This window comes from Equus asinus, chromosome 10 (genome assembly GCF_041296235.1).
Source record: "Equus asinus isolate D_3611 breed Donkey chromosome 10, EquAss-T2T_v2, whole genome shotgun sequence".
Classification (NCBI taxonomy): Eukaryota; Metazoa; Chordata; class Mammalia; order Perissodactyla; family Equidae; genus Equus; species Equus asinus.
Window position 1 is genome coordinate 75,640,230 of NC_091799.1, and position 17,206 is coordinate 75,657,435.

The 17,206-nt window shown below is 39.1% G+C and overlaps 1 protein-coding gene across 1 annotated transcript in view; it reads left to right on the forward strand.

The window, feature by feature from the left end:
- Positions 1 to 17,206, forward strand: part of OXCT1 (3-oxoacid CoA-transferase 1) — a 129,736-nt gene that overhangs the window by 18,201 nt on the left and 94,329 nt on the right. The window contains exons 4-7 of the mRNA XM_044779370.2: positions 2,398 to 2,533; positions 5,236 to 5,385; positions 9,489 to 9,595; positions 11,881 to 11,941. Of these exons, the coding sequence (XP_044635305.1) occupies positions 2,398 to 2,533; positions 5,236 to 5,385; positions 9,489 to 9,595; positions 11,881 to 11,941 (454 nt within the window). The remainder of the gene's footprint in view (positions 1 to 2,397; positions 2,534 to 5,235; positions 5,386 to 9,488; positions 9,596 to 11,880; positions 11,942 to 17,206) is intronic.

Below are 17,206 nucleotides of genomic sequence, written 5' to 3' on the forward strand. Positions count from 1 at the left end.
CTTAACTTTTGGGTTTTCGATCTTTAGTGTTCTCATCACACTTCATGCAGACTTCTCTTAGTACATCTCTCCCTCTGTTGAAGTGATGTTTCCATGTTTTTTTCTTGATAACTCAGAGCTACCCATGGCCCAGGACCTGACATACCAGCCCTGGGGTAGAGTAAGGACTCAATAAAGGATTGTTGGATGAATGAACCATGTAGATAACACAGCTCCCTGCGGAGGAGTCGTCAGAGCATTATAGGAATGGGAGGGAGATCATAAGTGAAGACCTCTGTTTCTGGGAGGCACTCTGGCCTTAACCACTACATTTCTATCTTTTAAAAAACTTTATTGAAGTATTATACAGAGTAACACAGAAAAGTGAACAAATCATAGGTGTACAATTTGGTGGATATTTACAGGCTGCACACCCGTGTAACCAACACCCAGATAAAGATACGGAACACGACTCATACCCCAGAAAGCCCCCCTCACGCTCCTTCCAGTCACTGTTCTCCTCTCCCGCTACCAGGGTTAACCACTGTGCCGGCTTCTGGTCTTATGCATTAGTTTCGTCTGACTTTGAACTTCCTATAAAAGGAATAATTCAGTACATACTTTTTGTGTTTCTTTTGTTAAACATTTTTGTTTGCAAGAGTCATCTGTTGTTGCAAAGATCATTCATTCTACTTGCCATATAGTATTCTATTGTGTGGCTACACCACAATTTCTTTGTCTCTTCTACTTTTGAGGGATATTTGGGAGGCACAAGTTTTTGGCTATAGTGAGTAATGCTACTATGCATATTCTTGTATGTATCTTTTGGTGAATAGAAGTATGCATTCCTATTGGGTATAGACTGAGGAGTGGAATTGCTGATTTAGTGTATGCATTTAATAGATATGGCTAGTAGCATTTAATAGATATGGCTAATAGTTTTTCAAACCTGGTTGTATCAATTTACGTTCCACTCAACACATATGAGAATTCTGGTCATTGCCAGCCAGAATGTTGGCAACCAGATTGTTGGCAATCCTTGTCAACACTTGGTAGTTCCTTCTTTTTTACTTAGCTATTCTTTCATGTTTGTAGTGATGTCTCATTGTGGTTTTCACCATATTTCTTTTCTTTCTTTGTTTTTGAGGAAGATTGGCCCTGAGCTAACATCTGTTGCCAATCCCCCTCTTTTTGCTTGAGGAAGATTGTCCCTGAGCTAACGTCTGTGCCCATCTTCCTCTACTTTTTGTATGTGGGATGCCACCACAGTGTGGCTTGAAGAGCAGTATGTAGGTCTGCGTTTGGGATCCGAACCTGCGAACCACAGGCCACTGAAGTGGAGCACACGAACTTAACTCCTACACCACTGGACCGGCCCCTCACCATATTTCTTTTAAAAATAGTTTGATAGCTTAAGTTCAAGTATTCTTTGTTATCTTAGAAATGTTTTTTTTTAATCTAGTTGGTTAAAGTATTTTTGAAACTTTTGAGTGGGAGAGAGGGATGAGGTGACTAAAAGTGGAAAAGTACTCATTTAATTATTAATCTGTCTTGTCACATTGACTTTACTTGAAATCCTAGGTGTATTTTGCTTTGAAAAAGAATAGAAATAAATAAGAAAGGCACTAACATGAGCACCTTTACCTAAGGAAAAAAGCCAACACTACGTGTACCATTTCTAAGAATAAATTGAACTCCAACTTTGGTAGAGATATTACACTATATTATATACAACTTAACAGACACAGCGTTATTCTTGCTACCTATAATCTTTTCACTGGTTTGCGATTCATTTCCTGATTTTTTTTGTTGTCATTAAAAATGTTTCAGTGTGTAAATCTTCTTGAGCAAAATATCTATGATATAGGGAAAATGTTCATAGTTATTTATAATTTGGGTCCATATTTCAAGAGCATGCTGTTCTCTCTTTTAAATGTGAGAATGCCCTTCCCACCTTTTTAGGACAGAAAGTTTCTCCATCCCAACCTTCCTTTGGGGTCAGTGCAGGCTAGGAGAGTGGCATTGCCATTGCATTTATGTAGCCTCTGAAGCCGAGGGCAGGAACCAGTCCATCTCTTCGCTCATCTTCTAATTCAGAATCACTTTGGAGAGTTGGAGAGAATGAAAGGAGCAGGGTAGGATCGTGGGTTTGAATCCTGGCTGTGTCACTTACTGCCCAAGGTCTTGGAAGTAATGACTGAAACATTTTGAGATTTAGTTTCCTCAACTGTAAAATAAGAAAAGCATCGTCACCGTGCAAGGCTCTTTGGGTGGTGGAGGCTGAGGGAGAATGTGGGTTAGATGCCTAGGAGAGGGGATTTCTCTAAATTAATAAAATTTGACATTTGTGAGTGTTAGCAATATTAGTGTGCTCTCAGATGTTCCTTTGACTGTAAGCTGCCTTCGCGTCCCTTCCAGGGTTGACAACTTTGGCTTGGGCCTTTTACTTCGATCCAAGCAGATAAAACGCATGGTCTCTTCGTACGTGGGAGAAAATGCAGAATTTGAACGGCAGTACTTAGCTGGTGAGTTAGAAGTAGAGCTGACACCTCAGGTAAGAACATTTCTCTGCTTTTCTTTTACAATACTAACTTATTTTAAAATTTACATTCCCCTCTGCCCCCTAGAAATTTCTTTGTGCAAGGGAGGTAAGGCAGGGACGATACTATTTTGCCAAAAAAAGGAATTTTGTTGGGTAGGTCACACCTTCTGATTGCTGAGGACTAATATTTTCTGTTGGTGTGCACTGAAAAATGAGGTATTTCTAGTAAAAATATCCAGGCTACAAGATAAATTTTTAAGTTTGACCCTATAATGTAATAATGTATATTCCTCTAGAAGCCTGCAAAGGGACTTACTGAAATGTTTGACAATTGTTCTAAAAGTCAGTTCCTACAAATCATCGAGTTAGAAATTTGTGAGTCATCTGGGCTTGCTGAGACATCTCAGGAGAGTGACGCCCATGGGGAGTGAGACTGGCTCCATCATAGAGTAAGAGCTGGGCTCAGAGACCAGGTCTCCAGGGAACTGGCGCCATTACAAAGTGAGCAATTACTGCACTTAACCTAGCAAGTTTCCACTCATTTCATACACCATCTCCTAAGTGAGTGAAGAGTTTCTCATAGAGGAAAGTTTTTGAAACCATTTGAGTAAAACAAGGATCTACAGGTTGTCTGCGTTGGTCTTCCATTTTGACATGGTCTCTGCAACTGGACCCACTTTCGTCAACAGAAAATATTACCTCTGACTTCACCAACTTGGTAATAATGTAATATAGCAGAATTAAAAAAATCCAGTAATTAAATCACAGCATACGCTTGGCTGGAGAGAGCATGCATAGGGGAGCAGTTCCTTCTACCCGAGGCTTCACTGTGTTGCAGTCACACCTGATCCCTCTGCAGTGTTGGCACTGTGCTTATCATAGCATCGTACTGTGCTTGGTATTTATCCAATTTTCATTTAAAATTTTTTGAAGATAACAAAAGGTGTACTTTCTTAGTCTACTTGTGCTACTATAACAAAATACCACAGACTAGGTGGCTTAGACTACAGAAATTCATTTCTGTCTGCTCTGGTGGCTGGGATGTACAAGATCAAGGTGAAGGCGGATTTGGTTCTTGGTAGAGGGAAGGAGGGATAGAGAGAGAAAGTGAGTGCGCATGCGTGAAAGTGAGTACCCTGGGTTCTCTCATTATAAGGACACTAACCCTATGGGATCAGGGCCATACCTTTATGACCTCATTTAACCTTAGTGACTTCCAGGAAACCCTATCTCCAAATACAGTCACATTGGGAGTTAGGCTTCCACATGAATTTTGGGAGGACACAGTTCAATCCATAGCATATACTTTTCCTCTTCACATTATAGGTTGAGATACCTTATCCTTCCAGTTGTGGAGCTATTGAAAATTAACTTTTGAATTGCCTTTTATACCTTTTCCCCTTATTTTGTCAGAGGGCATATATATGGGAGAGGAACTTCCTTATTACTTCTTTTATACTCTTTCTTTAAACTGAAAGAGGTCAGTGTCCCCTCCCCATCTTAGTGGCACAGAATAGTGGCTCTGGCAACTTGTTTTACAGCCTGAGAGCCGGGGAAGAAGTGTTGATGAAGTGTAGGGACCAGGACTCCCTTTGGGGGAGCTTGTTGGTACCTGCACACGGTCTGTCTGTAGAAATAGTCTACTTTCATGCCCTTGCCCAGTTGGACAGAGAGAAGGAGGAAAGTATTCAGGGAGGGTGGACTTTTAAAAAAGATTTGAATTTAGTTTGAGTTTCAGTTTAGTGTTCAAAGGTCCCAATCAAAGAATAAAATTGTTTTTGGGTTGGGACAATATTAACACACTACCATTAATACCTAAACCAATTCTTATTGCTGATTAACTGGTCAGTTATCTAGTATGAATATGAGGTAGCTAGACCGTAACAGTAGATTTCAGTGTTAGGAAGGGTGTCAGGAAATGTTCAGAGCCAGAGTTATTCTCCTCTGAGAAGACTAGGTGGACAGGCAGTTGGGGGTGGGAGAGAACTAGGGAAATTAGGTTTGAAATCACTGGTACCCAGGAGTGAGATGAAGGTGATCAAGAGAAGACACAAAGAAACTTTGCGTATAGCTGTTTCTACTCTGGAACAAAATTTGAAATATTCTGGGCTTTAAAAAACCAATTTACCTATATGTTGTACTCTTTGCCTAATTTTGGATTTTTCCTTAGGTAATGCAGTAGAAAAAATACTAAGGAGAATGGTTTAGAATAAATTCTAAATACATTTTGAAAATTTTACATTATTATTATATAATAACGACTTATTGTTATTAATGATATGATTCAGGCCATACCTACATATAGGACAGTAAAATACAAGATTGAAATTAGATGTTTTTTAAATATATGCAGTTAAAGTTGCATACTTCAGATTTCAAAATTGGTTTGAAAATATTACAAATAGACTGATGTAGAATATGATGTCAAGAAAACAGTGGGAGACATTGGAAGCTAGAAGCGTGGTTATACAAATAAGCAGTTACAATTTGAATGTGGATTAAGACCAGAGAGGTTGTGGTCTAGAGAGGCAGTAATTGTTTTAAGTGAATCTTCTAGCATACGGCATTGGTGAAATACACCAGGATACAGCGCTAGGTACTGTTTAGAATGATAAGCCTCTAGAGAGTAGGAACCACGTCTGTGAATGTTTCTGTGTCCGCATACAGAGTGTGCTTCATGAACTCTTTATGGGGTGTTGGCTGCTCACTCCTAGGGCACACTCGCAGAGAGGATTCGTGCAGGTGGGGCTGGCGTTCCTGCGTTTTACACCAGCACAGGGTATGGGACTCTGGTGCAAGAAGGAGGGTCACCAATCAAATACAACACAGATGGCAGCATTGCCATTGCCAGCAAGCCAAGAGAGGTAAGGAGCGCTTGCATCCGGGTAACACCGGGTGCCTCTTTCGGCACAGGATTCCAGGTGGACTCATTGGGTAAATAAGTATAGAATCCTTTTTGCCTGAGGACAAACAGTGTCGTTCATTTATGTAAATATGCTAGATGAAATTTCTATCTAAAGCTGAACATCTGCTAATAATTAAACCACATAAAAAGAGCAGAATAAATAAAGGAGAAGAAAAGAAACTATAGTCCATATCAGATGTGTGAGTCAAGATTAGTTTTGTGGTAGGTTTTAACACATTTAGGAGCATTTATAATTGCCGATCATGTTTAAGTGGAAAATAGAGTAGATTTATGATATATATGGTATTAAACTCTTCCTGCTCAGGCCCCTTATGAATGTAACTAGAGGAAAAGAAGCCAAGGAAACTGCAAGTTTGTCTACAATCTTGAAAAGCAGGGGCCAGTTGTAATTATACAATGAAATAGAGAGAGAGTTCATATTGTCTCCTTTATCCTTCCTTTTGACTGCTGGACACGCTTGAGCTTTAGACTGAATAACTTAGTTTTCTTTGAAGTGCCGATGAGATGGGCCCCTTTATACTAGGTAACTTCACTCACGTAGTAGAAAAGAATAGAACTCTAGATATAGATATTTGAGTTACTCAGATTTGAGCCAGTTTTAAAAATTACACAGGCCAATCTTTCATTACTGTATTTTTAGTTTCCCCTCTTCCTGCACAGGTTGCAGAAATGCAGAGCTTAGCTCTAAGGATGAGAAAACTTAGTGAATCAGGGGCTGTCTTATCACCTGGCTGCTTATAGGGATGTTAACTCTGCAACTTGTGTTTTGAGGGAAGATAAAAGGTCATTGAACGTGTCCCCTGCTGTTCAGTGTTCGTCCCCCACCGTGTCCTCCATCTGGAGCTTCGCCTTTCTGCTTGGAGTGACCTATATTGACTCAAAGCTTTTATTAACATTTTTTATATTCTACATACTTTCTTAACTTCCTGATTAGGTTTAAAAAGTTTTTGACAAAGTAAAAGACAGGAGCCTAATTATTAAAGTGGATCTCAGTATTATAGATCAAGATGTCCAGAAAAATTGGAAGAGCTTATTAGAAGTTATAGCATTAACTCACCTTAGGAAAGCCTAGGATGGACTAGCATCTGTCCTGAATTTCTGGATTCATTCTGCCTGGAGTCAGGTACATGAATTTAGTGGGTTTGTAATTTTGTCTGAATCCCCTAGGAATACAACAGATAATTTCTTGAAACAGCTCTCGTTAGCTCTTTGTTTCCCCTGTCTATGGTAGGAAGAAGAAGTGGGTGAATTCCTTAATTCAATGATGTTAATTGAGGTCATACTCTTTGCCAGGCACTGGTCTAAGTACCATGGAAAAAGGGAAGATCTAGACCAAGTCCCCTTGCTAGTGGTGGAACTCACAATTAGCAAGCACATGATGTCACTACTGAAAGTGCCGTGAAGAAAAATCAAGCTGGGTAAAGGCAGAGAGGTGGTGTTCCAGACTGAGTCATGGAAAACCTCTCTGAAGAGGTGACATTTAGTGGGGACCTGAATAAAATAGGAGAATGACCCTGGTGAAGAACATAGGTTGTGCTCTAGACAGAAGAAAGAGGGACAGGGTCTTGAGGCGCCTTTGCCCTGTGTGTGGAACAGCAGGGCAGTGAGACCGGAACAGAGCAGATGAGGCAGAGAGCCATAGGATTGGAGGTTGAAGCGAGGCAGGAGCCGGATCACGTGAGTTTGGATTTGACTGAGAGGTGAGAGGCCAACAGAGATTTGAACAGAGGTGAGAGAGTGATGTGATCCGAGTTCCATTTTGGAAGATTCACTGTGGCTCTTGGGAGGTGAATTTTTGGTAGGGGGCCAAGAGCTGAAGCAGCAAGAAAGATTAAGAGGGTGTTGTATTAATCCAGGTGGGAGTGGAAGGTGACTTAGACTAAGGTGGTAAGAGTAGAATTTGTGAGAAATGGTTGGAATGGCGATATATGTTGATAGTAGAGCCAACAGGATTTACTGATGTCTTGGTTGTAGGGTGTAAAAAAGGATAAGAATCAAGCATGCTGCTTATTGAGATGGGCAAAGCATGGGGGTAAAGAGAGAGCTCTGTCTGGGATGGTGCATCTGAGACGTCCATTAGCCTCCAAGAGGAGGTGCTCAGGAGGCTCCAGCTTGGGGGCAGTTTAGAGCTGGGACAGGAATTTTGGAGGCATCAGCATTCAGTATTTAAATCTGTGAGACTAAATGAGCGGCTAGGGCTGGGGGGTAGCTGGAGAACACTGCCCGCATTTAAAGGTTGGGAAGAGGAGAAGGAGCAGAGAGGATGAGAAAGAGTGTCTAATAGCTAGTGAAGAGGAAACCCAGGGGACTCTGGTGATTTGAAAGACAAGGGAAATTTTACAAAAGAGGAGGAAGGGATCAACTGTGTCAAAGAGTGTGAAGAGGTCCATTTACAGGCCTGGGAATTGACCATTGGGTTTGGAAACATGGAGGTCACAGAGGGATTTTTCTGGAGTAGAGGGAGTGAGAATCTGACTGCAGTAGATTCAAGAAAGGACTGAAAGATGAGTAAGTGGGGACCATGAAATACACAACTCTTTCAAGTGAATATAATAGCCAGTTTGAGAAAACCAGTTCCTTCTCTATTTTTACATTTTAGAATAGGTAACACATAGCAACAGCTGATATGTAGACCCAACAGGAAATTATATAATTGGAATAGAAAAAACTGCCAATTTCTTGATTTTGCCCTGGGTTGGTATATATTTAGCCTGGTTTTCTAGATCTGTATGTAAAATACCAAACTATCATCATTGGTATTCACCATAATGACTTTGGAATACATAAGACTCTTTGAAAAAAACTTTGTATATTGATGTACGGCTTATAAATATCTTTCATATAATTTGTCTAAGTTCATATTAATAAGATCTTCATTTATCCCCATTTATTTAGAGAATCCTAATGATTCTCTAAATTCTTTAGTCTTTTAAGCAGGAAAGTTGGATAAGGTCTTTTATGAAGCCGTTCTTTAAGAAAGGATTTCTGTTTTAAACCGTAGTGAAGAAAACTAAGTGTACCAAAACTCTCTACTGAGGCTTTCTATTGAATGCATGCAATTTGTCCACTAGAGGGTGCAGTAGGAAGGAGAATGGAGCTCTGTTTTCAAACGACTCTCAGGCTCTCATCCCGGGTAGTGATGGAGTGTGGCAAGTGATGTTGTTTCCTCTCTTCTGTTTCAATTCCCAGAGATGAATCCCCAAGAAGAAAAAGAACATAATGCCATAGCATAGTTTTGCTTTATGCACCACTCCCTCCGCAAATTTGTAGGAGAATTAAAAGACAATAAATATACAAAATTCAATAGCATTCCGTTAGACCAGTAATGACAGAAAAGGAGGTATAATAGAATAAAATATAACATTTATAGTAGCATCAGAAGTCCCTATGAATAAACCTAAAACAATATACAAAGCTTTTATGGGGAAAATTATAAAACTATTGAAGGAGGTAAAAGAAGACTTCAAAAAAATGTAGGCATGTATTATGCTCGTGGTGGGGCAATATATGGCTTGCCAGTTCTCTCCAAATTAATCTACAAATTGTAGGAATCCCAATTAAAATCTCAATGGATTATGGATTAGGATTATGGATTAATTAGGAGAGATGACTGGATTTTTATAACTATTTTAGGTACAAAAACAACACATTGCCCATTTCATGCAACTTATATATATATATTTTTTGGGGGGGTAGAGGGAAAGAGGGACTATTTTTCCTGTTCAATTCATAACCTATACATGCAAATTATAAAATGAATACTAACACACACAGTCTATGCCTCAGGCATATAGAACTTTTGGTTCCTCAAATTTACCAAGCTGTCTATTGTCACTGAGCCTTTGCATATGCTGTTCCCTTGGTTTCCCCTTTGACCACTTTGACTAAATCCTAGTTGCCTCCCACTGCTCATCCTTGAGGTCTCAGCTTAGATTCTTCTCCCCTGAGCTCGTGTCCTCTTCTCTGCCTCAATTTGAGCACACAGTGCAACCTAACAAGACCTGTGCAAATTGCTGACAGTGCCTTCCTTGTCTCCTGCAGGTGAGAAAGTTTAATGGTCAAAATTTTATTTTGGAGGAAGCAATTACAGGGGATTTTGCTTTGGTGAAAGCCTGGAAGGCAGACCGAGCTGGAAACGTCATTTTCAGGTAGTGTGATTGTTTAAAAAAATATTAACATAATGCATTTCGGCAACTTTCTATTTCCTAAATTGTGATTATAAAATGGATATCTTTGTGTGTGTGCTATTTAAAAATTCATTTAAAAAATGACTTGAATTCAAATGCACCCACATGTCTGTGTATATGTGTCTGTGTGCAGGGCTGCTGCTGTGTGGGCTCGCCTGTATAGTGTGCCTGTGGGAGTCTGTTCTGATGGGCTGGTGTCCACATTGCTCTGCTTCTTGAATATTTGAATCTATATACCCTTGTATATAGTCACATACAAATTATTTTTTCCTTGTGTATTTTAGTCACCAAGACCAGTTATAGTGTGGAGACGTGCTTAGAAAACATGACAAAACCACATAATTATATTTAATTTTGATATTGTAATTTACGTGCATTGTCTTAAAATGTCTAAGTTACTTGGATATGCTGGAAAGATATTGCTAATCATCTTTTAGATCAGTTCTTTTCCAGTTCTATGAGTGTCTACTAGGAAATGCTTCTAAAGACTCTATCTGAAAAGTTGGTTAACCTTAATGCTAAACTTTCGTTCTCAGTATCTGGATAGCCACAGGTGTTAAGCCATAGGCTTAATAGATTTCAAGATCTTTTGATATCCTAAGCATACTAAAGGCCAAGTATTTAGTACCTTGGACTTAGAGATTATATAGTTGTGTTCTTAAAATTATGCAACCTTTGAATGTACGTATAAAAGTTTCCCCAAATATTTAGTTTTGGAGACACCAGTTAGATTACAGAAGTCATTTTCTTTCTTATAATATTGCCATTTGCTCCTTTTAGTTAGTGATTTTTATCTTTACCAAATGCAGCTTTGGTACAATCACAATTAAATTCTCAGTGACCATGCTCATGTTGTTTCTATCCATTTCTGAAGAACTTATACAATATTAATACCATATTTGATTTCTTGAATTCAGCCAGTTTTTGAAATTACAACTAATTTTGGCAATTACAGAAGACGTTTTGCGTCTTGTCTACCTTATTTAACAACTTGGTGTAACATTTGCCAAGTTTAGTTGCTTTTTCAGAAAGATCAATGCAATTGTATAGTAGCAAATAGAAATGAATTATTTAAAATATTTCCACGAGTTTAGCCTGTGCCCCGCTCCCTGGCTCTGGTACTTCAAGACTGCACAGGGCTATTCCGAGCACAGACTGTGCCTGTGGTGTATGCTCAGTAACCTTTGAGCTTTGATGTGAAATCAGAGCGTTCATCACCAATGGTCAAGTGACCTAGATTCTTAAGATATTGACTTCTAGGACCACCTTCATGTTTGGTGGGACAACTGGTACAGAGGTCTGTGTATGCCGCTGTTAATCTGGGAGAGCCCTGTACGTCCCTACCTCTGGCCACACTGCCCTTGGAGCTTTTGATGCTGAATGTCTGGTAGAATCCAACACAACAACTTGTGAAACTACACAAGGACTCCTCTCTCAAGGACATACCTGTCCTTGAATCCGAGTGAAATAAACCTTGGTGGCCTAAAAGACCAGTAAAACAGCTGTGACTTGTTTCCCTTTACCAGAGAAATTTTTCTATCAACTTGACCCTCTCAGAAACAAAAATACATTTAAGTTTTTATGGTTAGAGGAAGTATATTGATTTAGGAACTTGGGAATGCAAAGCCATCGGCAAAATTGGCACCTTCTTGAAATCTTTACACCTCAAGGTCTGATGTGAGTGTTGTGCTTTCAAAAATTTCGTTAAAAGTTGGTTCTCCAGAATGAGCTTTATAGGTGACTCACAAATTACCAATGAATGTTTTATTTAATTTCAGCAATGGGCTTCAAATACACTTCTCTTTAATAGAGAATATAATTACTATACCTTCTCATATGAACCACATGCTACTTTCCCTTAATATTTTAATAAGTAGTATTTAACTATAGAAATAAAGTAGTATCCCTATTAAAAAGATTTAAGGAAATTAGTTTTAAATAGATTTATTAATATCCCTTGTATTTTGCTGTGTATAATCTATGTGTTGAAATTGAAAAATAACCCCTCTTTCCCTCAATCCCATAAAAATCCATTTAATTGAGTTAAGTGGGCATCGTATTGTTTTCATTTATAAAATAGTTATAAAACTTCATTAATGGAAAATACGACACACTTTTTTTTAAAAAAAGATTCACAGATTCTTAGTTCATAGAAATTCTTTTAATCTATAATTAAATGTGAAAGAGACGCTTCTTATTTTTGGTCTTCTTTCTCCACTTTCTTATTTCCCCTACCTCTAATGTAGGAAAAGTGCCAGGAATTTCAACTTGCCCATGTGCAAAGCTGCAGAAACCACAGTGGTGGAGGTAAGAGAACAGGTTATTTCTGGTTTCCTGATGTTAATGTTTTAACTTGATATTACATGTTAGTTCAAGAAAAAGTACAACAGTTCATTTCTTTTTGGAGGACAAACAATGACAGTTTGTTCGTTTTGGATGTGGAAGGATTCTATGTAAATACATAATAGTTGAAATTTTGCTGTAACATTAGCTTTCTGGTTAACTAGGATCTCACTAGAATGTTCTCTTTGGGAAACAAGGTATGGGACCAGCTTATAAAAGTCTTTGGTATTTGTGTTAAATAGGTCGTCCTGGGCGAAATCCCAAGATGAATTTTTGTATATAGAATCCCAGGGAAATGGTGTTCATTATCCAGGAGAAATTTATTATCTTACTGTATTAGATGGTGAGAGGCAGGAGGAGGGTAGTACAGATAATTGCTTTGATGTGGTTCTGTTCAGAGCGGTTCAATTAAGGCACTAACTGAGTCTCCTTTGGACATCTCAGGGTTTGGGAGAGACTTGAATAATTTTAGAGCCTTCCCAGGGTTAAAGCTCCGGACAGAAATAGGTGCTTATACTAAAACTCCGCCGTTTTGTTTATACATATATGAAACCGAAAGGAGACTTCAAAATGAGTCTTAAGTTGAGGTTTTGAGATCACCTTGGAACCAAATTTTCATGGGAGTTGAGATAGTTTTCCCTTGGGAGGGCTTTATAGGAACCCATCTTGGGATCTGGAAATGTTCTTGATTTTTCTTATGATGGTAGTGTTGTATGTGACATCTTTTGACAACTCCTTTTGCTTGGCCAAGATGGCATTTCATGGAGGCAGTACAGTGGTATTTTTGAAGCAATCAAGTGTGAGAGGTTCTGTTCCTTTATTGGAAAGTGAAGAGTATTATTTTTAAAGTGCTGTGGGATGTGGAACTTTCGACCCAAGCATAGTAGTTTCTTTTGCAATGGCTTTAGTATATTGTTGGCACTTAAAATAGATAATGTGGTTTACTCTGTCTGTGTAATCTGGGTTTTTATTTATTGTATCATCTTAATGACCTGTCCATGGCACATATCTGTAACATTACAGATGAAGAAAAGCCTATATCATAGCTTAAAATAATTCATAGTTTAACACTGTATTGGTTTTATGTACTTCTATAAAACTGCTGGAAACTAATATTTCTTCTCTGTGTATCAGAGGGGCATTGTGCATTATCCTGGGTGAAGTTTTTTTTTTTTTCCTTCTTCTTTTAAAGTCTGGTTCTTTTCAGCCAGTCTTATTTTTTCCAAGAGCAGAAAATGACCCTCAAGTATCTGAGAATCACTGTAGATATTAGAAAGAGAGGTTCTCTTTTGGTGTAAAGGAAAGGTGGATAAATCCCTTAACTGAGCCTGCAAGTATGATAAAGATCTCTGATCTAACACAGCACGCTCATTCCTGTTAGGCCCAGATTCCCATTAGGATGCCTTTCAATACAGTGCTGCAGCAGCCACCCCCAACTGACTGTACCTGCACTGTCCAACATGGTAGCCGCTAGCCACACGTGACTTTTAAAATTTAAATGAATCAAAATTAAATGAAGTAAAAATTCAGTTTCACATATGGCTAGGGATTGCTGTGTTGATTAGCGTAGATATAGAACATTATCATCAATGTAGAAAGTTTTATTGCACAGAGCTTAATTAGAAGGATCAAGATTAAATCAAATTTGTCGTTGTAGTTTAGGAATATAAGCAAAACAGCTAATTAGACAATAGATTATTGTAAGCCTATGCCCTCTGCATGCTCATAGTAGAATAGGTCCACATGCCCTTAGGTTGAATCGTCTGTGCGCTCAAAAGTGGAAAACAATTTGGAATTGGGGATGGTGAGTAGATTGGAAGTCTTCTGCTATGAGGTCGATTTTGATTTTGTGACTTTGGACTATTCTGAGTGTAGTGAGTACCCTGGACCTCCAGCTCCTCTTCTGTGCTACGTTCTGTGCAGTCCGTTACGTGCATTGGCCTCCAGGATTCTATAATGCTTTCTCTCTCGCCCTGTCCTGCTTTATTTTACAGTGGTCCTGGTGGGATGGATGATTATGAGCTGGTCTTTGAAGTGTAGTATTTAGGAGGAGTCTTCAGGGATCAATAATTGTCTGCATATTCTCCTGCTGAATATTAATAATAGTAATCGCTACCATTAATCAAGTATTTATTATGTATTTATTAGTTACTGCTGTATTTTTTATGTACTTTATGATTATTTTAATCCTCAGAATAGTCCTATGAAGTAGGAACCATTATTATCCTCATTTTACAGATGAGGACTTTAAAACACAGAATGGTTACATTACGTACCTGGTGTCCCACAGCCAGGTGGAGCTAGGATAGAACCATAGAAGGACTGATTTTAGGGTGTCTGCTCTTTTCCATTATTTTATGAAAGACTCTCAAATCGTCATAAAAAGATGATATTTCAAACTCTTGAAAGATGTTGAATCTCCAGCAGTAGTCCATTTCAGTGCTGACTATTAGAATCAAGCTGATAGGGAGTTTTTTGGCCAATATAGTCCCCTATCCCTGGCCTTCCTTGCCAATTATTTCAGTTATGGTCTTTTTCTTCTCCAGTACCATCTACCTGGGAGATGGCTTTGAGAAAAGCATTGTCCTGTGATTGAGAGCCGTAAGGGTCCATTCAGTCTTTGTGTTGGACTCTGTTCATTCTACTGTGTAGCCTTTTTGAACTTTGTGGCTTTTCACAAATTTCCCTAAACATGGTGACTGAATGTCTGTTCTAGTACTATGGTATCCTAAACAGTAGGAACTATAACGGTGACTACACCCTACATTTCAGACAAAGACTTTTTTTTAGAATTCTTTGCTCCCCTCCTTTCTCCTACAGATGAGGAAATAGAGGACTTTTCAGTAGCAAAATCTGGGTTAGAGTCTGTCTGCTGAAGCTCCAGGCCACTCTGGAAGGCTGCATCTTTTCACCCTTTCTCCCTGTTTACATCCTGTCACTTGAGTTTTAAGGAGGGTCAAGCTGTAAACATCTAAAATATTCATGATGATTCCCTTAGACATCTTAACATTTTTGGGCTGAGAAGCAGGGTGGTAGAGGAACATGCAGGCTTTTTTTGCTCATAATTTTTTCTCTATTAATTTCCAGTAAATGTTTTATGTCAAGAAGTAAATCAGTATGTTTATCTTGAATTAAAGAGAATATCAGATTTGCCCTTGATGTGAATTACTTCTGATTTCTGCAAAAAGGGAACATTACTCCTTTTTGGAAAAGTTTTCCCTTTCAGATGTCTTCTAAACAAACGTATGAGTTGTATAAAACCAAAGAGGTGATCAGTTATGTCTGTTTTCCCCTTTAACAAAACCAATATGAGTACTGCTTTCATATTTCTTAACACCTGCAGCCATTTGCATGCTTCACCACAGAGTTGTGACATACTGAATGCTGGCTGTATCCCCGTCTTACCCCCCCCCCAACCTTAAAAAACTGGATAGTTACTTGGGAAAAATAGTACAAGTGGGTGCACATATTGGTACACATGCCAGAGAGATAATTCTCTTTTTAGCCCAGACAGTGTTATTTCTGGACCTCTCTCTCTTTGAGTGGGTGAAGTCTTCTGTGATAAACTTCGCAAGTACAAGTGCAAAACCAGCCACGGAACAACTCTTGGCGTTGCATTCCGCGTGTTTAATAAGGAGTATCCAGGACTGTTATGTCTTCCAAGGGGAATCCATTTGACTTCTGGAGGGGTCTTGTTAACCACTCAACTCCTTGTGAGCCCCTCTGCCAGTCTCCTGGGTGCATATCCTACCATCCTGGGTTCCTCTGGAAAGTGACCTGTTTCTACAGTTTTTTTTTAAGCAACTTATAATAGAAAGCCTAGGGGGAGGGGCAGGAGCGCTTCCCTCAGGAGACTGTTGACGCTTTCTCTCCTGCCAGCAGCCTGGCATGCCTGCACTGTCAGAAAAGGTCGTCTGACTCAGCCACCGAAGGCTGTTGAAGCTGCCTGTGACCAAAATAACCCAGCTGGTTTCATCAGGCATGTGCCCTGGCTGCTGTTAGAAGCCAGCAAGGTTTACACAAGGCCTCTGCAACTATTTTAGCTAATTTCAGCTTGTAGTTAAAATAAGTCTATTCATTATCACGACTTCAATAGTTATTTTTATTATATTTATATTATAGTGTATTTATTCATTTGCTTATGAAAGAATTGTTTCTATTACGGGATATGTGATGCACACAAATATTATATACATAGCCTGTGTGAGTTATGAATAATAATAATAAATTGAACACTTGTGAACTCACTTAAGGTAAGAATTAGAGGCTTGCTTGGACTCATTTTCATCTGCCTGCCTCCCCTATGGAGAAAGCCACTATCAACAATATTATGTTGATCAGTCCTTTGCTTTAAAAAAAATTCTAAGTCATAAGGTATGGACATGTGGAAGATTATCTCCAAAAGGATGTCGTAAGACTTTTTGTTTCAAAGAGCCAGGCTCTGGGAACTGTGACTTCTGTGTTCTGTACTAATGCCTGGCACATGGCATCCCTCCTCAGGAGAGGAACTAGAGGAAAAGATTAGGAGTGCATCTGCCATCCTGCCCGGAAGCTGCGTTGTTTCCAGTTGGGGGGTGAGGGAAGGTGAAGATTGCAGTGTAAATGGTATGTAAAATTTTGTTGTCGAGGTTTGTGATGCAGGATGATAAACTTACACAGCAGTAAACAGAAGACTGTTGTGAACCCACCTGAGCTCATCACTCAGCTCCAGTGACTGTCAACCCATGGTCACTCCTGCCCCATCTACATCCACATCTCCTTCTTTCCCCTCCTGCATTATTTTTAAACAAGCATCAGATACATCTTGATGACATTTTAGGAGAAGTTCAATGAAGCTCACAAATTCTAGTGTGCCAGGCACTTTTCTAGGTATTGGAAGGTTTTCTAGGCTTTTCTAGGCACTTTTATAGGCTTTTCTAGGTTCATAGCATGAACAAAACAGAAAAATTTCTGCCCTCATAGAGCTTATGTTCTGATGGTTGAGATAGACAATAGATACAACAAATAAATAAAATATAGTATATTAGATATTGGTCAATGCTAAGGAGAAAAAAGAAGGCATGAAAAGGGACATGAAATGTCAGGAGAAGAAACTGAAATTTTAGATAGGGTGGTCAGTAAAAGACCTCACTGAGCTGACTTTGGAGTAAAGACTTCAAGAACGTGAGGAAGCTGGAGGTCTCCAGCTGTCTGAAGGGAGCAGTCTGGGCGGCGGGAGGAGTGGTGGGT